The sequence below is a fragment of the Coloeus monedula genome, assembly GCF_965178545.1.
Source record: "Coloeus monedula genome assembly, chromosome: 15".
Lineage (NCBI taxonomy): Eukaryota > Metazoa > Chordata > Aves > Passeriformes > Corvidae > Coloeus > Coloeus monedula.
The window spans coordinates 8,071,954-8,097,397 of record NC_138795.1 but is presented as its reverse complement, the minus strand read 5'-3'; the positions used below and the strand labels follow the sequence as shown (position 1 = coordinate 8,097,397).

The 25,444-nt window shown below is 41.9% G+C and overlaps 2 protein-coding genes across 9 annotated transcripts; one reads left to right on the top strand and one right to left on the bottom strand.

The window, feature by feature from the left end:
- On the top strand, positions 1-25,081 carry HNRNPAB (heterogeneous nuclear ribonucleoprotein A/B). Of its 6 annotated transcripts, none has more exons than XM_082291697.1 (9): positions 1-139; positions 253-537; positions 3,441-3,609; positions 3,694-3,852; positions 4,256-4,387; positions 6,005-6,113; positions 6,207-6,359; positions 6,438-6,522; positions 24,423-25,081. In XM_082291697.1, the coding sequence occupies exons 2-8, from the start codon at positions 290-292 to the stop codon at positions 6,506-6,508; spliced, it is 1,041 nt and encodes a 346-aa protein (XP_082147823.1). In that variant the 5' UTR covers positions 1-139; positions 253-289; the 3' UTR covers positions 6,509-6,522; positions 24,423-25,081. The 6 variants fall into 6 exon arrangements, with proteins under 6 accessions (XP_082147823.1, XP_082147822.1, XP_082147824.1 ...); XM_082291696.1 differs by having other exon boundaries at positions 24,157-25,076; XM_082291698.1 differs by lacking the exon at positions 24,423-25,081 and adding an exon at positions 6,778-7,101.
- Positions 7,232-17,501, bottom strand: PHYKPL (5-phosphohydroxy-L-lysine phospho-lyase). Of its 3 annotated transcripts, none has more exons than XM_082291694.1 (13): positions 17,397-17,501; positions 15,783-15,901; positions 14,868-15,027; positions 14,235-14,309; positions 13,328-13,436; positions 13,122-13,238; positions 12,844-12,926; positions 12,325-12,550; positions 11,896-12,050; positions 11,297-11,386; positions 10,948-11,078; positions 10,477-10,533; positions 7,232-9,323 (listed from the first exon to the last, which is right to left on the bottom strand). In XM_082291694.1, the coding sequence occupies exons 1-12, from the start codon at positions 17,456-17,458 to the stop codon at positions 10,481-10,483; spliced, it is 1,380 nt and encodes a 459-aa protein (XP_082147820.1). In that variant the 5' UTR covers positions 17,459-17,501; the 3' UTR covers positions 7,232-9,323; positions 10,477-10,480. The 3 variants fall into 3 exon arrangements, with proteins under 3 accessions (XP_082147820.1, XP_082147821.1, XP_082147819.1); XM_082291695.1 differs by having other exon boundaries at positions 13,328-13,415; XM_082291693.1 differs by having other exon boundaries at positions 13,328-13,415; positions 15,783-17,497.
- Positions 25,082-25,444: the final 363 nt, after the last annotated feature.

Here is a 25,444-nt window from a genome sequence, read left to right as displayed (position 1 = left end):
GAGTACGTGTCTGAGGGGGAGGCGGCGGTGGCGGCGGGGCCGGTGCGGAGCAGCCGCGGGGAGCGGGATCGGCTCCAGTGCCGGGGCGGTTTTAATTAGACTTCGGTCGGCCCGGGTTTTATCGGGAGCGGATTTTAAAGTGAGTACGAGCGGGATGGCGGCGGCGGGAAGGGGGAGGGGTGTGAGCGGACCGGATCAGACCGGCCCGGCTGGGGAGGAGCCGCCGCGCTGACCCGCGCTCGTCTCTCGCAGGCGCCTCTCGTCCCTCTCCCTCTGCGGACGGGGCACCATGTCGGAAGCGGAGCAGCAGCTGGCGGCTGGCGCCACCCAGAACGGGCACGAAGCGGCCGAAAGCGCCGGGGAGCAGCAGGCCGAGACCGGCGGGGCTCCGGCGGCGGCGGCGGGAGCTGCAGGAGCGGCGGGAGCGGCGGCGGCGGCTGGAGCCGGCCCAGCGGCGGGAACAGCGGGCACGGCCGCCAGCCAGAATGGGGCCGAGGGCGACCAGATCAACGCCAGCAAGAACGAGGAGGACGCGGGGTAAGCGCGGGCGCCATGTGCGGAGCGCCGGGCCCGGCGCGGCCCTGCGGCGGCAGCAGCGCCCCCGGCCCCGCTCGGCCCGCCGGGGAGGGCGGCGGGAGCGGCCGCGCCGAGCCGGGGCCCTGCAGCACCAGCGCTTCCTTTGTTCTGGCGCTGCCTTTTGTTGGCGCCATGTGGCGGCTGGGGGAGGGGCGCCGAGCGGGGCTGTTGCCGTCTCACGCTGTAAAATGGAAGGGCATTTACCTCTCCCGCGTTTTCTTGATCCTTTCTCTCTTTAGCGAAAGGGGCGGATGGAAGGAGTTGCTTTCTGTTGGGGGAGGGGGGCTGGTTGGAACTTTGTGGGGATCGCATGGCCTATCGCCACCGGCGTCGATGTAGATGTGAATGTGTTTTGTGTAAAGCACATAAGTAATCCTGGCCTTGGAAGGCAGTGGGGGTAAGCTAAGTTTTTTTAAGGGAAGTAAAGGGAAAAATCAGCAGGATTGAGATGATGCGCGGTGTGTTTAAATCGGTAAGAGCGAATTTGGTGTGCAGCTTTGCAGCATTGTCAGAAAATGCCTTATGTCTTGCAGGGGATTTCTGGGGGAGTCAAGAGTAGTTTCGCTGTGTTTTGGTAGTTTACACAAGAGAAATTTCTTTTCTATCATAGTTGGCCTGTTCGTAAATACATGTACTTGACATGGACATTACTTACCTATTTCTCAAGCAGGTCTTTGTTATTCAGGCTACCCCATGTATTTAATTGGAACTCCCTTTGTTATCGTTGAGCCCTGAACCAGAGGGTCAGATCCCTCTGGTTAAACAGAGCTGAAGCCAGTGTAATAGATTTTGACGATAAAGGAACGAATAACACTTGTACAAGCTTCCCGCAAGCTGGGACCGGATGTACCTTTTGCAGACACTAGAAGGATTGAGAACCAGGCCTTTTAGCTATGTACGAATTTTTCTTTACTGTTTCTAGTATTCTGTACTGAAAAAGGGGTGATAGTCTTTTTCTTCCGTGAACAGGAGATGACAAGCTTCAGCCCCAAATCGATATGAAATAAAACTTTTGACAAAAGCAGTTATTCAGAGGGATTGACCCATGTGAAAAATGTAGCACTGTCTTAAAATGAGAGCTCTCCAAAGCACTGATTTTAGAGGGGTTTGTTAAGAACTGAAATAAGCTTCCATTTAGCTGCACTAATACACTCAGGAGGGGAAAAATGACTGCATGTTAAGGGTGCAGTTGTCCAGTTTATGTGGCCTCTGAAGGCAAAGACAAATACCAGGATTTTTGTCATAGTTTCAAAGGCTCTGTATTGTGGTGTTTAAATTAGGTATCAGTTTTTCCAGTTACAAAACAAAGCACTGCAAATTGCGAAGTGTAACACATACTGCTGTGGTAAGGGGTGAGTTTAGCATGTGGCAATGCTATAACACCAACCTGATGCCATAAAGCAGCCAAAGCTGCCTCCAGACAAATTCCTTTCATCCCCTCAATCTCTTGATAATTCTGTAAGTGTGGTCAGTGATGACAGGGTGTGCTGTAGAAAGCCACTGTCAGTCTGTACAGGTTATAGCAGCCATAGTCAGCTGTTGGGATGGGAAGGAATTCCCCAAGCCCCTTTCTTCTACCTGGTATTGAAAGACTTAGTAAACTTCGTAAGGCTGTTCCTCTAAGGCTCTGCTGTAATGGCTGCAGGAAGCACACACTTTACTTGGAGCCTGTGCTTCCTGCTGCACTCATCCAGAGTGCACAGCTTGGTCTGCTGAAAAAACTGGAGTTGAGCTGATACAGGGTATGGTTTCACCCAGTTGAGGAAAAAAGGGCAAAAACCCCATAAGGTTCCCTCCCCTACTGCCTTTTATACAGAAATAGATGCCGATTCTTGTAAATCAAAAGTTACATTTAAACACCAAAAGCCAGTTTTATTTCAGCATAGTTTAGTTTCTGAAGTGCTGTTAGCTTGTAGTGCCAATCTAGGTTGCCTCCATACAGAGTAATGACAACTTAAACTGTTTCAGTCTATAGTTAGATAAAAAGGCTCGAATGCTTTTAAAAGCTTAGTTTGTTACCTTGGAAACTCTGAAAATAGAAAATGCAGCCATGTTATTAATGTTTTCATTTGAATTGAAGCATTTGAAAAATGCCTTATTGCCTGATATCACTGTTTTGTTTGTTAGTTTCACTTCTGTATTGTGCCTCGAATTTAGTTCTTTAAGATAGATATCCTCCTTCAGATGGTATTTTGTATGGGGAAAGTGGGCAGGGAGGAACTGTATCTGCCTACTTAGAATTAAATACTAAGAATGGAGAGACTCCTGTAGTACTGATGAAGATAGAACTAGAGTCAGTAACTAAACAGGAAGAAGTGCACAACATAGTAGTTAAGGCAGGTCCAAAGTCCCATCTTTTGTATGTGACTGTTATTGGAGGTCACAGATACCTGGACTAAAATTTTTACAGCCATTTAACCAAAACCTAAGAGAGCTCAAATACTTTGCTTTTGATGTCATATTCTTTGCTGAATGCTTTCAGAGCAGTAGGAATGGTCCTAGGTTCTTTGCAAGAGTTGGCAGTACTTGATAAATCAATTCTGCTTTCTTGCAAATTATAGAACACTTTTGTAAGAACGTAAGTTACTGGCAAGGAGTATTTCAGGCTATTCTTACTATTTCTTATATAATCTAATAAATGTCAGAGTGCATTGTGGCATTGCCTCAAAAAGAAGGGGGAGAAGCCCACCTTTGTGCACTCCTGTAGTATCAGCAGCTTTTGACAAGGTGCAGGTGTTGCACTAGGAACAGTTGGTCCTGTTCTGACAATGCTGCTGAGGTGTGTACCACTGAGCATCTTACTGCATGTGCTTTTCTGCAGTGCTTCCTGAATCTGAATAGCTCTTCTTTCCTTGACATTTCAGGAAGATGTTTGTTGGTGGCCTCAGTTGGGATACAAGCAAAAAAGACTTAAAAGATTACTTCACCAAATTTGGTGAAGTAACCGACTGTACGATAAAGATGGACCCTAACACAGGAAGATCCAGAGGCTTTGGATTTATTCTCTTCAAAGAGCCTGGGAGTGTTGAAAAGGTGAATTTAAGCTTCATATTTTAGGTCCTTAACTTCTAGGGAAAACTTCTCAGCTTGAGTTAATCATACCAAACTATCTTTTAGGTTCTGGAACAGAAAGAACACAGACTAGATGGACGACTAATTGATCCCAAGAAGGCCATGGCAATGAAAAAGGATCCAGTGAAGAAAATATTTGTTGGTGGACTAAACCCAGAAGCCACAGAAGAGAAAATCAGGGAATACTTTGGAGAGTTTGGAGAGGTGTGTAATGGTATCTTAGTAAACTCTGAAAGTTGCTGTTTAGTTTATTAATAATATGCAAGTTTCAAAGTAAGTTAACTTCAGATGTATCAAGCCTTCCGTAACATGCAGAAGTTTCCCATCTTGAGAGCAAAGGTGGCACTTACTACACTAGATGCTTCCATTGCTAGTTAGATACCCTTGTCTTTAACTCAAAGCATTTTAACTGATGTTAAAATCAGTTTGAAGAGTTGTAAAATGGAAATCTCTGATCTAAAAGCCAGTGTTGGCATAGAAGGGCTTGCAACTTTGGTGTTGCATTATATGCTTAGAAAGAAAACTTAAGTTTTGCTGTACCAGTTTCTGTGCATTTAACTGTTTATCTCTAAAACATGAGTCTGAAAATAGTATTTCATGTCTTCAGATTGAAGCAATTGAACTGCCAATGGATCCAAAGACCAACAAAAGGAGGGGGTTTGTGTTCATCACTTTCAAGGAAGAGGATCCAGTGAAGAAGGTTTTGGAGAAGAAATTCCATAACGTCAGTGGAAGCAAGGTAAAAACACTGACTTGTAACTCTTTGTCCAAGCATATAACCTGGAAAGGTTTTTGTAGACCTCTAGGGTCAAAGTACCAAATTTACAATAAGGACAGCTTGAAGTTTACCATAGTGGTGGTTTGCTGCAAGTTCAGTCACAGAGGCTCTTTGGCAGTATTTGTGGCTTTAACTGCTGGGTTTAAGGCTTTTTGTATGTAAAGTATCTAATTGCATTCATTAAATATATGTGGAGAAATTGGCTTATGTAGCAGTGTAAGCCATTCCAACAGGTAGATGCCTATTTTCAGCATAGACCACTTGCATAAATGAAAGCCTTGCAGATGCTTAACTCTGTAAGCATCTGGCTGAAACTGGCTCTGTCTGCTGGGGGGCAGCTTCTGCTTTCTTCTCTAAAGCCCCTTCCTGCAGCCCCCCTGCTGCCAAAACCTTGTCCCCTAAATGCATTACAAGGATCCAGAGAGTGAATGTCCACTTGGGGCAGCTTGTGTCTGGTCACGTGGTTATGGGAACTGCTGTAAGTGGTGTGAGGTGCTCTGACCAGCTGACTGCTCATCTGAGGGAATAGCTAATGGAGAGAGGCTCATGTATCAACAAATGAGGAGAGGACTGGAGGCAAATGATGTGTACTGGCTCAAGGTGTCCCTGCTCCCTTGCTCTGAGGCCAGTGCTGACTGTCCACATAATGTCAGAGCCCTATTACACTGGGTCATACTGTCTGACACTGACTTAGACTGCATTTGCTTTAAGACTGGTCTTGATACAGGACAGCACAAATTTTGGCAAACCTAATGCACTGGGAAAGTCACTGGTTAGCAGTGACGTTTGTTTTCAGGAGAGATGAATGCTTACATGCCAAGAGAGCTGAGAAATTTCTGTATTTCATACCTATGACTTATTTTTATGTTATAGCCATAGAGAATAAAAAGCAGATTACCTTAAAGGTCCTGTGGTGAAGAACTCCAAGCCAGACTTGCTCAGGTGCTGTTGTTCCTTTTGCAGCAGCAGTAGCTTTACTCCTGGACTGTGCACAGATCCAGGAACCAGGTGGTTGGCTGACAGCTTGAACTGCAGCCTGGGAACCGGTCTTGGAAATGTCAGTTTTGGTTGGCTTTACCTGTTAGTATTTGATAAATGATGATTTCAGGGGTTGGTAGAGGTATGGTACAGTCCAGCCACATAAACAGTGTGCAGGGTGTATACAATGGCTGCTGGGTTCTGGTGCATTTCTCAGAACCTTGTTCATTCAGTGCAGGTCATAGCACTGATAGCAACAGCCTTGTTCTGGAGGTTGTGCCAGGTGAGAGGGCAGCCTTGTGGCTCCTGCAGGAGAGGTGGCCTCAGCACCTCTTCCATGGGTAAACTGCTGGTAGGGAATAGGTGAATAAAATGCCCTGAAAGCAGTGGCCTCTTGGAAAGGCTGACAGTGACTTACCTTTGCCCAGTTGGCACAATAAATCAGATGCCCTGGTTATGCAGTAGTGCTGCTCACCTGAGAGGAGCACAGGGTGTACACCTCCTTTGCCTCCAGAGGAACCTTTGGCTTCTCCAGGTGCTCAGGCTGGAAAATGCTGCTCTGAAACACTTTACATACTCTTCCTGGTTTTTTATTTGCAGTGTGAGATTAAGGTAGCACAGCCAAAAGAAGTGTACCAGCAGCAACAGTTCAGTAGTGGCGGAGGAAGAGGTAGCTATGGAGGAAGAGGCAGAGGTGGAAGAGGCGGTGGTAAGTACCACACACACTACTTTAGTATGGACACATTCTAAATAAGTTGTGTGTACTAAAATGGGATTTTGTGGATGGTTTTCCCTTCTATAGCTCAAAGTCAAAATTGGAATCAAGGTTATGGCAATTACTGGAACCAGGGTTATGGGAATCAAGGATACGGCTATCAGCAAGGTTATGGTGGCTATGGAGGCTATGATTATTCAGGATATGGGTATTATGGATATGGACCAGGCTATGATTACAGTAAGTAAAGAGAACTGTATTGGGTATAAGCAAGCATAACTAATTAGCAGTTTAATGCATTTGTTCTCTTGTTCATAGGTCAAGGCAGTGCAAATTATGGGAAGACACCAAGACGTGGTGGTCATCAGAATAACTACAAGCCATATTGATCAAACTTATTCAGGTATGCAGTGGCATGGTCTCTTTTGGAAAATGACTGCATAGGTTTTGTATACAATGCTGTAGATGGATACTTCAGTTCTGTACCAAATTTAACTTTACAATAAATTTCTATGGCCTGTTAAATGTGCATCTTACTTGGAAGAGCTCCCTGGAAATGTTTTACATGTTTAATACTTACCGATAACTAGTTGTCTAGACAGTGTGGTGTGTAAATTTCAGCATTGCTGAAGATATTAATTAATGATTTTATTAATAGGTTAAACTGAAACTGATTTTGAGGGTCTGCTTAAAGCTGCAGCTCTGCATCTAGGGACTGCCTCTTGGAGTTAACTATGGACTCTGCATTACTCCAGTTGTACAGAATGAGATGCATCTTAGGGAACCAGTGTCACTTTCCACCTTTTTATTTTGTATTGTTTTTGTGTCATACATTTCCTGTAATGGAAGTGTTAATTTTACTGTACTTTTTGGTACCTTTTTGGAATCTAATGTATTGTAAGGTATTTTACATGTGTTCTGATTCACCATGACATGGATATTGAAGCTATCCTAGCTTTTGAAATAAAAAAGGCGTAATCTAGTGTCTTGTGCCATTCTTCAGCTCGTGTTAGTAAAACACCAGTATCCTGTTCCCAGAACTTAGTTCATGGCAGTACCTTGATAGATGAAGAGTTGTGCTTAAATGTTTTTAATCTTAAAACTAGAAGGCTGTGGTGGTAGTTGTGCTCACTTGCAGTTAAGTGGCAGCTAAAACCTGCTGTCACTTCTGCCTGGAGGTTGTGGAGGAGAGCTCAGGTGAGAAGCCCCAGCTGTGGTGGGGCTGTGCTGGTGAGGTGGTGGCTCATGCTCTAGGCAAGCACAGAGGCTCAGAGTAACTGTATTGGTATCTGCATTGGGCTCTGCTAGGAGGAGTCAGAGCTGTAGGTTTTAGGTAGGGCTTGGGAGTCTAGACAGCATTGCAGGAGGGAGCCAAGAGGTATGCAAGAAGCTGGCTGCACTTCCTTCATATTTCACTGTCTTGAGTCTGAGACTTGTCTGCAAGTTGTTAATAGGGTGTATATACTTGCCTTGAAAGGCAGGTTGGACAAACATTAAATTACCAATGCAAAGTCTGAATTTTTGCAGCCTTTTTGTATAACAGAAAAGGCTAAAAACTTCCACTGCAGTTGTGGGTGGAAAAAACATCTCTTTCTCTAGAGATAAGTGACCAGCTAGAAATACTCTCCTTTTTTTGACTTCACTGTTAGTTTACTGCTATTTTAAGGCAATAACTGTCATGTGATTTGCCTGTCTTGTTGCAGAATATAAGTAGCAAGCTCTACTGCACAAAGTAAATTTCTAATCTTTGTTGCACTGATCAATTTGATTTTCAGTCTCCTATTAAAGCTAAAATATGACAATTATTTTTCCTTGTAACAAGTTTTTTTGAACAAGTAACACCCAGAAGTGGAATAAAACCAAGTAACTAAGACAAGAAACAAACACAAGTTACTAGTGACCTTTTCAGTTTTTTAACAAGGGATGCAGCTATTTCTGCATGGACTATAATCTGCTGCTCCCTGCTGGCTGTCCTCGAAAAGAAAATCTTGCTTGTAAATTTACAAGTCTGTAAGACTCTTCGGTGTTAAGTGGAAATTCTGAGTATTAAAAGAAGTCAAGATTTTAAATCTTACGAGTTGACAACTTTACAGCTGGACTGTGTAACCTGCAGCCCAACTTACTTGCAAATAAAAAAATAGCAGATCACTGCAACAAGTAAGTACAGTATTTAAAAGTATTACTGTCTCAAGATTTAAAATTGAAATACTTTATTACATACTTGCACTGTTTTTTCTGTGAAATAAGGGGTAGCAGAATATTTTTCTAGCAAACACTTGGCCCTCCAGTTGGAAAATTGCATGGTACCAGGACTATTGTGCTGCAGTCCTTCTCGCTAGTAGTGTCCTAGCAAGAGTTTGTCAGCTGGTGTTATTGTGGTGATTTTTGTAAGTAGGTGCTCAGGTAATGCTTCCTTGACAGGTGATGTGGCCTTAGGCAGAAACTGAGGATACTGGTATTTAAATGCAGAGCTGGCTTTTCCCTTTCTTCTTTGCATGAAAAGTTTGTGATACAAAGACCTGCCTGGTGAAAGTAAAGGCTTGTTTACAAGGTTGTTGCTTATGGCTGTAGTCTACTCTTAATTTCCTAATCCTACTTGGATATTTTTTGAGGACAGACTGTGTTTGTAAGAAGTGGTTTGGGAGCCATAGCCCTCAGCTGTCTGTCCCTCATGAGTTTGATGTTAGGAATTTGGAAGTGAAGTTTTTGACTTAACCTGGTGGCTGAGAGTGTTTGTTGAATATAGTGCTACTTAGGGACCTTGTTCTGACACTGGCTGCTGAAACTGGTCAGAGGAGCGTGGGAAGGACTGGGTGTACTGGCACCTGCAATGGTGTTCGCATAGGCAGCTGAAGACTTAAAAAAGCCAGAACACCCATTGGCCCATCTTAATTTGAAAAAGTTGTAACATGAAAGTGCGTACATTTAGAAAATGTATTTTGTAGTGGCCACTAGAAAGATCCTCCTTTATAATCAGTTTTAGATATGCTGTTTTAAATAAAAGCCAATTCCACACTGCCAGAGTTGAGACAAGCTCTTGTAAAATTTATTTCTCCTAAAGCTTTTACTAAAAACAAGATAAATAAAAACAAAAAAATCAAATGTGACTTATCTGGTCTAAGACATGCTAGGATGAAGATTAAATGTGCATTATTATAGTAGAGTTCTGTTTCTTAGTAGTAGATCTTGATCATTGTTTGAAACCTATGGAAAGAAAATAATGTTACGGTTTTTTTGTAAAAGTATCATTAAAAGAAATCACTGCCTCGTTTTCGCTTACATTATATGTAAGTGTCTTACTAGTACTGTACTTAGTAAGAGGCTTTTTGCATTCTTGGTTTCCTGTAGAAAATAAAGGCATTTTTCTTGCTTAGTTTAGTTTACAGACAAGCACATTAAGTCATTAGGCCTCTAATTTGCACTGGCACTGTTAAGTAATCTTTCTGTTCCTAAGAGTAAGTAGTATAAACAGCTGTATGTCTTTCCATTAACTTGCTAAATAAAATATTAACACATTTTTCTTGTGCCTGCTATACTAATATTACACTGAACTAAAACACATTTCTCCTTAGCTCAGGGATGCAGCACTGTGAATCTCATGGTGGTTGAGGCCACCAGTGATTACACTGCTCACAATGATCACATTAGGTGCATTCCTACCCAGCTATCCAGAGTTCTACTAAACATGTGGTTGTCTTTTAGTCAGAGTAGTTTGAAGAAGTATGAAGTGTACCAAAGGGTGTTGTTATCAAGGTGTTAACTGTAAGTGTACACTGTGCTTGTGAGTGTGCAGCAAACTCAGTTGCAGCTATATGTTCTCTTGGCAACCTACTGAGGGACCTCAACAGATGAAGACATAACAAGGCTTTGAAGACTTAACAGGACCAGTCTTACTCTGATAACCCACAAACTTTTCAGTCTAGGGATAAACTGATCCTGAAGGATAAGATACCAGTTGTGAACCTGAAATGACACTTACGGGGGAGATGTGCTGAGAAGTGGCTGTGCAGCTGGACCAGCTTCTGGCTGGAGCCTTAAGGCACTGAGCAGCAAGCAGAAAAGCTGTGTGTTTGTGTGGATGTGCAGTCATTTGCGTGCTCTAGAGGCAGTCATATCTGGGACATGTTAGCCCTCACAAACAAGTGATGCACACAGTGTTGCTGGGAGTGTCAGAATGGCAAAAGGTAGTTGTGAATGCCAGGTGTACACAAGTATGATCTGTGCTTGGAGATTCCCAGAAATTCCTGCAGACTTTGAGTAAAAGCATCTCTGAGGAAGCTTTAGTCTGACAGTGCTTGCAAAATTATGTTTAGGAATCTTGGCTTTTAAATAGTACTGGATGACTATAGGTAAATACCTGCTCAGGTAGAACAAACAGATGTTTTCTCTTGGTTCAGACATTCTTTTTCCATATCTGGAAAGAGAATGAGCAACTTAGTAAAGTCATGACTTTGTGACCTTTTGTACACTAATTTTCTTAATGCTAAGTGTATAGAAGTTGTATAACAAGCTAAGTGGTAAAGGCACATAGATTATGGTTTTCAGGAACAGGTATACAGCTTTTACAAGTTCTGCTTGTTCAGATAAGCTGAACACTCAAACCTCTGCCAGAGCAAAGCTATTTTAAAAGGCACATCATGCATCTGTAGAGGAAGTTAGTTTTGTTAGACAACTTCAGCACAGAATAATTTAGAGGCAAATGCTATGTCCTCAGCATCTACCATCTTGGCTCCATTTTAGCACTTCTGAAAAACAGGCTCAGTAGTGCAGCATTGTCTTTGAGGCAGTTCAAAAACCTCTATTTTTGAGGGTTTTGATCATTTTTTACCTGTTAGTATTTTGTCAATTGTCTCCACAACAAATTTTGCATCCTCCATATTGAAGCACATTGGGGGCTTGAATTTCAGCACATTTCTTCCTGGCCCATCTGTACTCAGCAGAATATGTTTTTCCTTAAGTCTGGAAAGAGCAGTAACAAAGAACTGTGTTTACTTCTGCATGTAGTTGAGAAAAACTTCCAAGCACCAGCCTGCAGGCTCTCACACAGTGCCTTTCTACACTGACTGGTTACTGTCTTGGCCAGTTGGTTGTATTTCAGCAGCTCCTGAGTGGCAAGGGTAGTCTGTAATTGTGTGCTTGCTTCCCTGATTGAGGAACTCCATGATTGTTCCATGTACCTTGTTATTAAATCCTCTGCTTCTGCTGTGGCTGGAGTCCTTTCTGCTTGGTCTTTGATTAAGTCCACTCCAATGAATAAGCCACAACCTCTGTAAAAGAAATAAAAACAGTCAGTCAGTGTCAGAGGAAGGAACTACACATAAACTAAACTGAGGTTTTTTTTAAGACAAGACCTTTACTACATGAGAATTACCTGATGTTTTTTGGCTACTGCTAGAAAAGGTTTTGCTGTTCTGAAGAAATGTAAGTAATACAGACTTCTGTCTGCTCACACTAGCAGCACAGGACAGGATCTTAAGCATGTTTTCTATCTAGCTCATCACTTCTGTACCTTGTGCACTTGAAATTCAAGTTCAACAGGAAAGTGAATTCCTTTAGCAGCTAATAAATTGACAGAACAGTACTAGCCCAGAGTGGAAAAGTATGTGAGACTTCTGATAAGATCAAGTTTGTTTCACTTCAGTGTACAGGAGGCTGTTTATATTTGCTGAAAATGCAAAATTTAATTTATTTCTCAAAACAAAATCTGTTGGATTGAGTTGTTGGACTGACTGAACCAAACAGAAAGTAGCTAAAAATATAAATAAGGCACTGATACCTGACATCACCAATGATGGGATGCTTGATTTGCTGCTCCTTGAGTGTCTTCATCAAGAAGTTGCCTACCTCTGTGGCATGAGCCTGAAGGTGTTCTTTCTCAATCACATCTAACACAGCTAATCCAATGGCACATGAAACAGGGTTTCCACCAAACTGAGTCCAGGATAGGAACACAAAGAGCCACGGAAAGGGAAGAAAGATGGAGTCACGTCACTGAAAGTGTAGCCTCAGTGATACAAGGAGCATATTATCACTTTTATCGGATGGAGTCAATACAGAGAGAGTCACAGCTTAGAAACATGGATAGAAATAGTACAGTAACACAGTTACTTTTTAGGTACTGTGGTAAATATTAATAAAAACACTGCATGATGATCTAATTTTAATCCTTAGACTCTTTTACAGAAGTGGGCAACTGTTTACTTACTGTATTAAAATACTCTACTCCAGTGGCTGAAAATGCTTCTGCAATTTTTTTTGTTGTTGCTACACAGGCAAGTGGGTGCCCATTTCCTATTGGTTTCCCCATAGTGACAATATCAGGTATAAAATCTTCTCCCTGAAGCTGGAATGCCCAGAAGTGCTTGCCAACTCTGCCAAAGCCAACTTGAATTTCATCAGCAATAAATACACCTCCTGCCTTGTGCACATGCCTGTAACATAACAGATTTGATTGTCTCTTAAAAGGAAAGAGAACACAGCATTTACCATTTAAGAACATGCAGAAAGTGTTCCTTTGCAAACTCTGAGGAAACAAGTGTGTACAGGCCTATATTCTATACCATGTGTTTATAGGCAGGTCTTTGCCATACACAAAGTTCACATTCTAACATGAAGGCTTAGGTAATTTCTTGCCTGTCAAGCTCTATGCTACAGCAGGCAGAGAAATTATCTATTTACCAAATATGTTAAGTTTAAAAAGTTAAGATAATGAATGACCACTTACTCTGCAACCTTCTGAAAATAGCCTGCTGGGGGAATGATTTGACCACCCACACTTGGTAGAGATTCAGCAAAAAATGCAGCAATCTGAAACACAGCATATGATGTTTGAATACAACACAGAAAGTTGTGCAGCAAGCTCTTTGTCCTTAGATGGTTTTTGCATTATTAATGTGATCTTTTCTTTTTGACAAGTCCATACCATGTAGCTTAGTAACTCTGAATTGCACTGGCACGTTCATTTCTAAGACAAGACAAACAGTTAAGGAAATAACATTTTACCTTTCTGCCTCTCTTATGTGCATGCTCAATAATATTTTTTACTTCATCAGCATAGGCTGTTACTGAATCTTCATGGTCTTCTCTATAAAGTCCTCTGTATGTGTCTGGAACAGGAGCCTACACAAAGGAACAGTATCCTATATTCAATATATCATAAAAACAATTCAGTTGACAAGTAATTGATAGGTATAGGCTGAAGTACATACCACATGGACCCATTCCTTTTGTCCTTCTAGATTTCTGAATTTATATGGGCTTATGTCAATCAAAGATGTCAGATGTCCATGGTAAGCACTTAAAAAACAATTGGCAGAACTAAACAGTAATTTTCTCAGTATCAAGAGTTCTTCAGTATTAGCATTCCAAATAGTAAAGAGTAGCCAACTGCTATCGCTTGGTAGGAAATGCAGTAACTTAAGCTGAGAACAACTCTACAATTTCTTTTCTGTCAATAAGCTTAGTACTATTTGGATTTTTTTGCTGTATCTGAATATAAGGGATGCAGAGGGACAGGACTTGTCACTGGTTTGCCTGCACCAGTGACTGGAATCACAGCAGGGAACACCTGAGCAGTATCACAAGATGGCAGAACAACTGGAAGGGCCTATTTCTGAATATCCTCCAGCAATGGAGTTTCCAGTGACTGTAGGCATCCTATTCTAGTATTTGACCCCCCCATCATGGCAAAAGACCTTTTTTTCTATGTCTCATCAAAATTGCTCAGGTTTGAACTTAGATCTGAGGTCTTTTTTCCTGTCACCATGCATCTTCACACCTGGCTCCCATCCTTTTTGCTCCTTCCCATGAGATAGTTGTAGTTGCAGTGAGATCTGCCTGGCTGTCTCTTGCAGCTGAACAAACCCAGTATCTCTCACTGCTGTGGCTCCCTTCCCATTGTGGCAGGCCACTGCTGGCCTCCTTCCAGTGTGTCAACAGCTGTCATGTGCTGGAGAGCCCAACCACAGCTCTCAGGGCTGGGCTGGCAAATACTGAACAGAAGGAAAAATTACTTCCCTCAGCTTCCTGGTTACAGTCTTTCTACTACAGGAGGATTTCAGAAATGCTCTATGGGCCAAAACGGAGCCTTGTACCCCAAATTGCCAATGTACTCACTGGTCTAAAACGATAACATCCTCATGTTTTGTGTACTGCCGTGCCAATCTCAGGGCAAGGTCGTTGGCTTCAGATCTACAGTGGAAAAATTCAGTAATTGCTTCATTGTGGATGTCCTGAGTTTTGAAATCTAACCTCCTTTGCACTGTTCTGCAGAGAACAGACAACTCAGTGCATGTTATGCACAAATTCCTTAGTAATCAGCACTCACTAGGAAGGACTGTTCACCAGAACAGAATCCATCTTAAAAAGCCAGAGTACAGGAACTACTGCAGAAACAATTTGGCTTTTTTTTCTTCCAGATGAAGCTTGCTTAGGAATATGCCCCACCCCCAGCAGAAGCAATGCATTGGTACATCTGAGAATAATTCCCAAGTCAGAAGACAAATCAGACAAGAAACTAATACAGTAAATATTGACATTACTGTTTAGTAGTCCAAGGTCTTACAAATAGAATAAAACCCTTAAATAAAGCACTAGTTCAGTTCCCAGGTAGAGAGCTTGCAGAACCAAACCCATGTTTTTGTCATCATTAGACGTCCACACCAGACTGAAACTGGCTGTTGATAAGCGTGTACTTGTCTGTGTATATCGAGTAAAGCCCCCGTATCAATTCTAATGTAGCCAACTTACCCAGAATTCAAAAAATAGAAGGTGCATAATTTCTCAGGTAGTGTTTTTGAAAGTCTTTCTGCATAATCAACCAAGTTGTCATGAAGGTAACGAGAATTTGTATTTAACAATTGATTCTGTTCATGGGCTGCCTTTACTATATCAGGGTGACAGTGCCCAACTGCAAGAGAATGTGGAGAGTGGTTTGAGAGTTCTTTATATTACCCATAGTGTTCAGTCACATGCCAGCTTAACACTTTTATTTCTCTAATAGTACAGAGATATTATCAGTAGGGCCTTAATAGTGGTATACCTTGTAAAAACATTTTTTTGCTCCTCAGAAACTCTGAAGTTGCCTCCTACTGTATTTAAAGGTTTGTAGTTAGTACTGGAAATTGATATGCTAAAACAAATAGTGTCTGATTTGATCCTTGGATTTAGGCAGTTACATAGTTCAGGAGTTTGGGAAGGTGCATGTAAGGTTTACTATCAAAGAATTACTAGCCCTGGTAAGGGGTTAGGTTAGAGAGATTTCAAATCCTGTAAGAAAGCAGCAATTACTTAATCATACACAATTAAGGCACCACCACTGAGCAGTGGTAACAGTAACGTTTACAAAAACAACAAAATGTCATTTGTTAGTTTTACAGTGAGGTGCTTTACTTGAGTTTCTGTGGAAAAAAACCTGTATGTTTTAAACACATTTCTTGGAAGACAGGACAGGAAGCAAGCCTGGAAAGCACATTCACACACACACACACAAATTCAAACAAACTGTAATTCCCCAAACTACAGGCTCAAGAAAGTTTCCTTCCACTTTTCCAATTAAACACCCCTCCCCCAGCACAGTGCAACTGTAGTAAAAGTACTGATTGTTCTTTGTTCTGCTTAGAAATGCAGCATCAAATACCATTCAATACCATGACTTCGGCTTACCATGAGCGACATTGTTTATACAGTCAAGGTACTGTCTCCCATTCTCATCATACATATACTGGCCTTTTGCCTTCACGATCTTCAATGGATCATTAGAAAAAAACAGCCTGCAAGAAGAGCTATGACAAGCATCAGAAAGCAAAATAAATCTTAATGAGTTTAGTTCATTCTGCTGGTAAAAGACATTTCTCCTGTTTGCTGGCACAGTCATCCTGCTTTTGGCCCCTAAATCAAAGGCCTTGTACTCAAATTTTCTTAGATTTACAGGGGAAACAACACACTCCAAACCTAAAAATCCTACTCTAGGATCTAGCCACAGCAGGACTTGCCTCTATAGTTTCATCCCATCTTAACTGCAATTCCTTACTGTCTGTGCTGTCTGCCCTTTTTGTTCTTTGTGTCTCTTACCTTGTGCTGTGTTCTTTTTATTGTTCCTGTTATGTTCTTGGTATTCCTGCCAAGGTCCTGATTTTCCAGATAGTTTGATGCAGGTGATTGTTTACGGCTTCACTAGCTAAAACGCTGAGTGATTTTATAAAGTTGGGTTTACTTAAGTGCATTTGTTTTGTTTCACATTTTAAATGAATTGCCAAACAAGTAAAATGGTAACACACCTGCCTGAGTTGGAGTTGCAGAGATTTGATTCTGAAGGGCAATGCCAAACTTCCATACTTCATTTAGTAAAAGATAGCATATACATAAATAATTTGACTATAAATACAAAGCCATTGTCAAATGGATGACAGAAGACAATGGTGAAGTGAGAAAGTGCTTCATTATCACTCCCCAACAGGAATCTTGATACTTTCTGTTTGAGCTGGCAAAACAGTTGGGGGTTTTTGTTGGCCTCTCCTAACTGTTCAAAAGATGCTAAGAAAGTGCTTGCAGAGGCTGGGTCTTTGTTACCAGTGGCAGGGCAAATCAGTTAGAAAAAGATTCAATACCCAGAGTAGTATTTTTCAGGTGTATTTAACTGGCATAATTCTAGTTTCAGCTCAACTTTTCTATTTTTAAAACACATAAAAGTAGCCTTGGATTTGAATATATATTGTATGAAAATATTCCCAGTTAAAAAGAGTTGTGCTGCCATTCTTGGTGATGGTCTACAGAATTAAGGCGCTTTTTAGGTTGGTTGAAACACCACCGGTAATGGGAAGTTTGGAACTGAGTCTTGTCCCTCATTCTGTCAGAGAGGGCAGACGTTTGTTGTTAATTCCATCACGGTTTTGGGGTAATTAGTTTTTTGAAAGACGGGCTATAATAGTAGGTGAGCCAGAACCTCGCCTTGCCCAGCACGGCCTCCAGCCCCAGCCCTGCCTCTGCTGGGCTCACAGAAAACGCTTTCTAAGCAGTTTAAACGCTAAACAGGCGCGCTCGGTATCATACGGGTTTTATAGTGCAGTTTCGTAATCCCCCTCCTTAAGAAAGCTAATTGCTGTTAATTACAGCAGTGCACCTGGCTGTGCGGGCGCAGCGCTCCGGCGCTGTCCCGGTTTCAGCCCGGGCGCGATGGCGCTGCCGCCGGGCGGGGGCCGCGGGCTCGGCCCCGCTCCCGGCCACGTCAGGCGGCAGCGCCCGCCCGGCCCCGGCCCCGCGCCCGCCCAGAGCACTCACCCGACGAGCTGCCGCCGCAGGGCCAGGGTCTGCTGCCGGGAGCGCGGCTGTGCCGCCCGCATGGCCGCGGAGCCGCCCGCGAGGCCGGAGCGGGCCGGCGGTGGAGCGAGGGGGAAGGAAGGGAGGGAGGAAGGGAGGGAGCGGCCGCCTCCCGCGGGGGCCGGGCCGCGAGGGGAGGGGCGGCGGCAGGGCAGGGACGCGGGCACTGCCCGCCCGGAGCGCCGAGCGCAGCCCCGGCGGCACCCAGAGCGCGGCTCGGGTCTTGCATGCGCCAGGAGCGGGGCAGGAGCTCACCCAGGGACCCGAGGGAATAGCGCTTCCCTTCCAGGCAGGAGTGGGGACAAACTGGGGAGAGGCTATGGTCCCTGGGGCCCTGCGGGGCTGCTGGCAGCTCACCCTTAAACCAGAGACCGCCGGGGTTTTACACCACTCGGGTGCATCCAGCCCCACACCCCACTCACTTCAGAGGGAGGAACAGGCTCTTCAGGATCATTAGTACAGCCATAACATTCTTCTTTTGAAATACACATCGAGGAAGTCTTCTTTACAGTTGAAAATAGTTTGAGCGGACAGCCTAGATGGTAGAACTGAAATAATTCTTCAACACATTCTTCGTTGTTTAAGCAGAAGTAAACCCAGCCTTTTGTATGTTGTACCCCCGTGCTTGGTTGGTGGCAGATAGGTAGATATCTGACCGACTCCTTTAGAGCCAATCCTAAAACAGGTAATAGGATTAAAAGAGGAAATGCTGTCAATGAGATGAGAATGATCTTTCTTCCATTTCTTTTTGACTGGAATTACCTAAAGAAGAATAGGAAGATAAAGAACTAGAAAGGAAGTTCTGCAATGGATTGAGTTCTGCTACTGCAGGTGTTGTATACCATAACCAAGTTCATCAACTTGTCCAGCTTGATTCTAGAAAATGCCACATTTTTTTTCCTTCCAAGTACATGTTCACATTCTTTTGGTTTAAACTGACAAATGGCTCTTAAAACTGTAGAACAACAGAACAGATAATTTTAAAACTACACTTGGCAGATTTTGCTGACTAGATATAGCCACCAATAATTATGTCTAGTTGCAATTACTTGATAAACACAGTAGCAGTTTAAATTTTGTGCAATATGGAAAATGCAAAACCAAATTGCTATGTACTCAAAGTTAGGTTGAACTTAGTCTAACTCCATTGTTTCATAAAGGTCAGGTTTTAAGTAACAAAAGACAGTGGAGAAAAAGTTAATAATGGCTGTTAATCTTTATTTGAACTCTTGTCTGGTTAAGATATTTACTAGCTATTTATAATAACAACCTGAACATTTACAATTTAGAAAGTTTGCTCTTGGTTACAAATGCAGAGTTCATTATACATATTCACACAATTGTATAAGTAATCTGTACAGAGAGACCATTTTTTAAAATCTAGTCTTTGCTTTTATTAAAAAAAGCAAAAGAAAACCATATTTTTTTAGGTCTCAATATTGTCCGTTACAGCTTTAAACTAAAAATACATGATGCAGTACTAATTAATACCATTTTAACATGTTAAAACAATGGATAAGAAATACTGTTATTAATGCCTTCATTTTTAAAGTAATTGTTCCCCAGAGAAGAGTAAATAGAATACTTTTCCTGGCACATACATGATCAAAAATCACAAAAAGTTTGCAAATAGAAATGTGAAGCACATTTTCTGTAATTTCAATATCTATCTTTCTTTTCAAAGGTGATACATTTTACAGAAATTTAGCCAGCTTTGTATAAAATACCATGTAAATACATTCAAAACTCATTTTTGGCAAACTGCAAACACACAAACAGCCCTTTCTCCTTTGAACAGCCTCCCTGGAGTGATGCAACCGCTCACATAAATAAGGGACACTTGCATAACGTGGTAGAGGATTAAGCTCTTTCGGTATAATTTCAAAACAAATATGGACAGATAAGGCACATGTTGCATGTATTTTTATAAACTGTATACAAATAAGTAAGATTGTCAGATTTGAAATACCAGCAGGTACAGTTTTCTCAAATGCTAATATATGCACCAGTTTTGTAACATTTCTATGTCCAAAGTCATGTAATGCAACAAAGCAGGGGGGCTTTCAGTTTTGACTGTGATATTTGTGCTGAACATTCTTCATATTCCGTATTTTTGATTATTTTTTGAGAAACCCAAATTGAAACACAAAAAGCTGTTACGAAATAGTTTCTTAAACTGCATTCTATGAAACAAACCAGCAAACACAACAGGCTCCAGCTCTCATTTGCACTGATGGCAACTTAATGACCTTTCCTGCTAAATTCACAAATTCAGTGGATATCATAGGTGCTTTTGCTTTGCAAAACCAGATCCTAATTTTTTTATGTAATTGCAGAAATGCAAGTCTGATAAGCACTCACCTACACTTAATAAATTCATGTAAAATGAACTTTTCAATACAGTGTTTAACAGTATAATAAAAAGCAGCAGATGGTATCAGTGTCATTTACAGATACTTGGGATCACCTCCATTTTAAGTTTCTGTTCATTAATACCTATGTTATATAAGGGACCACACAAGTGAGCTGACTGTTCCATGAAACCACACTTAAGGCAACTTCTACCAGAACTTAACAAAACAGGAATTGTTTGTTCTAAGACATAGGAAAACCACAAATGTTATTAATGTATTTCTTACTCCACTCTCTTGTCAATAATTCAACTTCTTACGCATGGAAAACTTGTGTTTCCCAGCCTTCCTGTGGTTTCCCCCAGGCTCTCTACAATAGTATACAATAATAACATCTATTAAGTCCTTCCTCCATTCATTTCTAAGTGACAGATTTTCAGCACTTACTTTAGCTGCAGGTTACACAACAGTCACACATCCCTTGTATTGTGCCATCTAATGGCACACAAGCACATGGCAAAGTTGCAGTAATTCACCTGGGGGTGTGAAAATACTAAAAGTAATTTTTAGCTTACAAATATAAATGATCACCAGGGAAAATAAAGTTTAGGAAATGGATTTTTTACTCACTGGTTTGCTTCAGTCTGCAATAGATTCTCCCAAGTGGAGCTGTGGAGTACTTCGAGCTGAACTAATTATGGCCAGGTCCAGTGCAGTGCCAGGGACACAGTTAAAAGGCAGGTGATTCCAGTAAATGACACTGAGACTGGACTCACTAGAGTGACCAGATGTTTCTCTCTGCCCCCTCCTTTTTGTTAAAAAAAAATTAAAACACTATTGCAAAAGAGTCAAGAAATACGCTTACATAATATACGCTGTCCTGTGAAGTTGCCAGGTTCAGTGTGTGCCACAGTGATTGCCGTGGCAAGCTAGTGTCACAGGCCTCTTGAAATTATCCATGTATTTCATTTCTCACTTGAAAGTCTTCTGGTTAAACCCCCTGCAAGGCTAGCTGTGCTGCACAGCATGTCAGCCTGTCCTGAACAGGTCAAAACCCGGAAGTTTGAACTAAACAAAGCAATACTGAGGTTCTTTCTGCCCCTGGACATTGCTGAGGACACTCCTTCCTATGTTACAGCACATTGGATCCAAACTCACTGATCTGAATTCAGCCACATACCTGCAACTATTTGTCCAGGATGAGTGGTTTGGGGACATTTAAGTTTTTATATTTTTATCATTTGTTATTATTAATATTTTGCATATCTTAAAGATAAATCTGTTGCATACAAAGAAAATAATTCAGAGCTTCCATGCTTAAAATTTAAAAAATAGAAATGTGTCAGGAAGCCTACTATAGGTAGATTTTAGTTGTGTAGCAGTGTAAATTATCTGGGCAACAGTGGGACTGAAAAAAACTTGAGAATACAATGGTATTTCCCAAGAAAGAAATACCAGAGTTGGAAAAAAAAAAAAAAAGAGAACTTTCTATCCATGCACTCCTGGTTTTACAAATATCTGTTCAAATCATAGAGTTACACAAAAGTCATGTCTGCTGTAAATTAGGGATACTGTCACAGCATAAAATTTGCTTCTATTTAAAAAAAAGTCTCCTCTAGAGGGCAGCATTGAACCAGCATTCACTGAGCAGGGAACACCTTTGTAATGCACATATTACATTGACAGGCCAGAGGAGTTATTTACCATCATGATAAAGCTGGAAACTTTTTGCCATCTTAATTGTTTAACTAATTTTTTTAACTTATTTTAATCAATTGTGCATTACAACGTGTGAGTTCTTGCATTCTTGCCCAAGAGCCTGCTATATTTGGCTGAGTGCAAAACCCTATGTATAAAACTTTACCCTGGGTAGTGGATACTATAACAATCTTAAAACCACAGGTGTCATTTTCCATGGATTACTTTGCATCATTGCATTGGATGTCTTAAACTGCTGAAACCTCCCATATGTTTTGCTGGTTTGCTTGAGGATTTCAAATGCTGAATCTATGAAATTACAGAAGACAAAAGCTCATCTAAATATTTTATCTATTAGTTTCCTAAAAAGAAAACACATCAGAAAGTTGCTTATCATTAAAAGAAACATTCTTATTTTAAATACACAAGAGAGAAATCCATACAGAAATAAATTCATCACCATTATATATACAGGAGTTGTCAGAAGCAGTGCATACAGGAGAGATGACTCCCTGTGGGAATAAAACAAAGCATGTGGCAGTATCTTGATAATGATTTTTTTAAACTAAAATATTGATGAGCTGACACTTGGAAACTGTTTCAGTTTTGGGTCAGATCAGGATTTCTCTGCACCTGTTTCATAATCCACAGAAATATTCCTGAGCTCACTGGCCAAGGCATGATGGAGCTGCAAAACTCTTAATTAATCTCATTTGTCCCCATCAGAACAGGCCAAATCATCGGGTTCATGCTCTGGCAAGGTTCCTCTTAAGCTGCCAGCACTGTGGAGTTACACACATGGGGTCTTTTTACCTTCTTCCCTAAATCCATCCTCCCCAGGAGCTTTAGGGAGTGCTGTCCATACTCACAGTTGGGCGCAGCATCACCACTCCTGGAGCACCAGCACTGACACAACCACAGCCAGTAGCAGCTCCAGCCTCAGTCACAGAATGCACTTGCTTTGTCTCGTGGCATGGCAGCCCTGCCTGCAGAGCTTTGTGGCTGAAAAACCTTTTAGGGGTCTCAAGTGAGTTCTTGTGCCCTTACGATTCAGTTTGGGAACTTTGCTTCCAAAACTGATTGGGCTACAGTGTGTTAGAGAGAGAATGTTGGTAGTGATTGGAAAGATGGTCATTAGCTACAGTTTTAAATGGAACAAGCCTTAAAGAAAGCTGTGTGTCCTCTGCTCCTGGGCAGCAGCAGACATGGTTAGCTTAACCTCATGGAAACCACCAGGCTTTCACAGGCAGTTAAATTAGAGGCAGAAATTTTGTTTTGTCAACTAAAAAACAAAAATACATTTGTCTGAGTTTCAGGTTCCCCCAGTATCACTAACTTCAATGTGTTACCCAGAATGTCTATTGATGAATCCATTAAGATACATCAAATATTCTAGTGATGAAGAAAAAACAGTGCCTCAGTCCCAGACTGACCCACATTTCATAAGTATTAGCAGCGTCCCTGTCTATCATCTTCATTGCTGCTGACATACAGTGGTAACATACAGCTGCATTTTGGAATTGCTCTAAAGCAGTCTCAGATTCTTTCAAACCAGAGGGGAAAACAAAAGAGAAGTTTCCTGGGTGAAAAAACCCTAAGCTTTGTGAAAGCCTGAGATCGTGACTGAGTTTTGAGCAGGACTGCCAGTACTACCTAAAAGTAAAATTTGTCTTTGTGAGCTATTCGCAAAGTCAAAGTATTCAGAAAGACCCAGATAAACATTTTCATATGGAAGGAGAAAATAATCAACTGATCTGGCATGAATTTGCAGAGCAAAGCACATCTTTTTAACTCATTGCAGTAAGATCATAACTGCTCTGTATTTAACAACTACTCTTCTAAATATGTTTACATGTAAGGCACATGGAAGTCTAAACAGATTTCCTCTTAGACTCTGTGTAATCAATACAAAACCCAACAGTTTCTCTGATAAAGTCAATCACGAATAATACGATTGATAATCGCAGAATGGCTGGGCTTGGAATGGTCTTTAAAGATTGTCTAGGTCCAACTCTGTGCCATGGGCAGGGAACCAGGTACACTGTTCAGAATATAAAGGCCAAATGCACCAATCTCAGCTGAGGACCAGGAAGAACTTCAGGTGCCAGTGACAGCCCTGCTGGGGGATCCATTCCCTGCTCTGCTCCCGGGAGCTCTGCTCTCCATAGGTCTCTGCTCCTTTGATGATGAGAGGTTGGTAGAGTAGATGTACCACCCACAAGCCTTGGAGACCTACTGGTTAGTTCCTCATAACCAAACTGGCAACAGTATGCAGCAGGATCCCTACCTGCCAGCATTCCTGATGGGAGTGGCAGCAGCAGGAGTTCAAAGAAGCCACTGCACATGAGCAGTGAGTCCAATGTCCTGAATATTCCTGACTGGCTACAGGTGCATAGGTGATCTTTGTACATGCAGAACCAGCCAAGGACCTTTGCCTAGGAATTTCCAAAGAGGATCACCAACAGGTTTGGTAGCTGAGCTGTTGTAGCACTGATGGGGGTGGATACAGCTGCACTCCTGTGCTAGGGTGGTAATTCCAGCCTTCCTCCATTACTAACAAATGTCTTGGGTGCTGTGGCAGCAGAGCCTCTGTGCTGGGAGGGGGACGGCGGCCTTGCAGAGGGGTGAGAGGGTAAAGCACTATTCTGGTATTCTGTATCAATGTTTTGCAGGCCTGGCAGTGGTCACAGTTGATGCCTACAAGCACTGGATATTCCACAAGTTGAAGACGGAATACTGACTTGTTTACCTGAAGATAATAGGACTTCGGGGTATTTCCTCAGAGAAAATATAAATTTTAATATAATTTCATAAGCTTTGGAGGTTAGCTTGTCTTGTAGCTTCAGTGATACCAAACTTCTTCAAGTAGGAGCTAGATAGAAAGCTGTTTAGTTTTTGCCAGCGTATGTAAAACAAGACTTTTCTATCTGCATTGTAGATTGTTTGTGGACACTTCCAGATTCTTGTGCTTTCTGCAGTCATTCTGGGGACTGAACTCTCATTGATACTGAAAGAAGTTCCATGAACACGACATGTGCAGGAATTTGAGTGTAGAAGCCCACAGCGTGGTTTGGAATAGTGAACTGCTTTTAGTTTGGAGATGACTGGGGGAGATGGGAAGAACAACTGTACATTAAGGGAACAATTACAGATCTTCCTGGTGACATCAATGAGAGATTTGCCTTCAAACTTTCACAGAAAATTTTTTAGCTTTAATTTGGGATATTAAAGGGGTTTTTCAAAAGCACTAAAGGCCAGTGGAAGCTTGTTAGCTGCTCCTTATGCCTTTAAAAACCCCTACACCAAAACTGATAGCTGAGAACATGAAATGGAAGTAAATAAAATGCATTTTCATTGCTGTTTTGAGTTACATAATTGTTGTTTCTTGATTTGTTAGTTGATCTGAATTTACATGGATTTAATCTATATGGTGACCAAGGAAACAGTGAGTAACTGGTAGAGATGCCAAGTACAGCCACAAAGCCAGTGATGTGTAGGTGTAGCCCCTATGCAGCCAACAGGTAAAAAATTCACTGCCTACAGCCATAAGCTGTGTCACCTCTCCCGAGCTTGGTGGCCATTTCAGCATTGACCAGTGCAGAGCACAGGCTCCCCTGACTCTGGGGATAAGCTCAAGGACACCCAGAGCCTGGTCAGAGATGAGAACTCAAGACACCAGACATCACCCTACCTGTGTGGAGCACAAAGCACATTCCTACTGTTCTTCAGAATATCTGAGCAAGACTTTCAGCACTAGGTCATCTTTTACAGGGCAGGTTGCACGTGGATGGTCACGTCCCTCTCTCAAGCCCTCTCTGACAGTAGCTGCAGTAAGAGTGGCAATGAAACAAGAATCTTAACAGAGGTTTTGGATCTACTCAGTGCACCAAAAATGCCTCCCTTCTGTATTTTCTAAGATCAAGGCCACAAAGAGCCATAATACCATGTTTGATATTATGG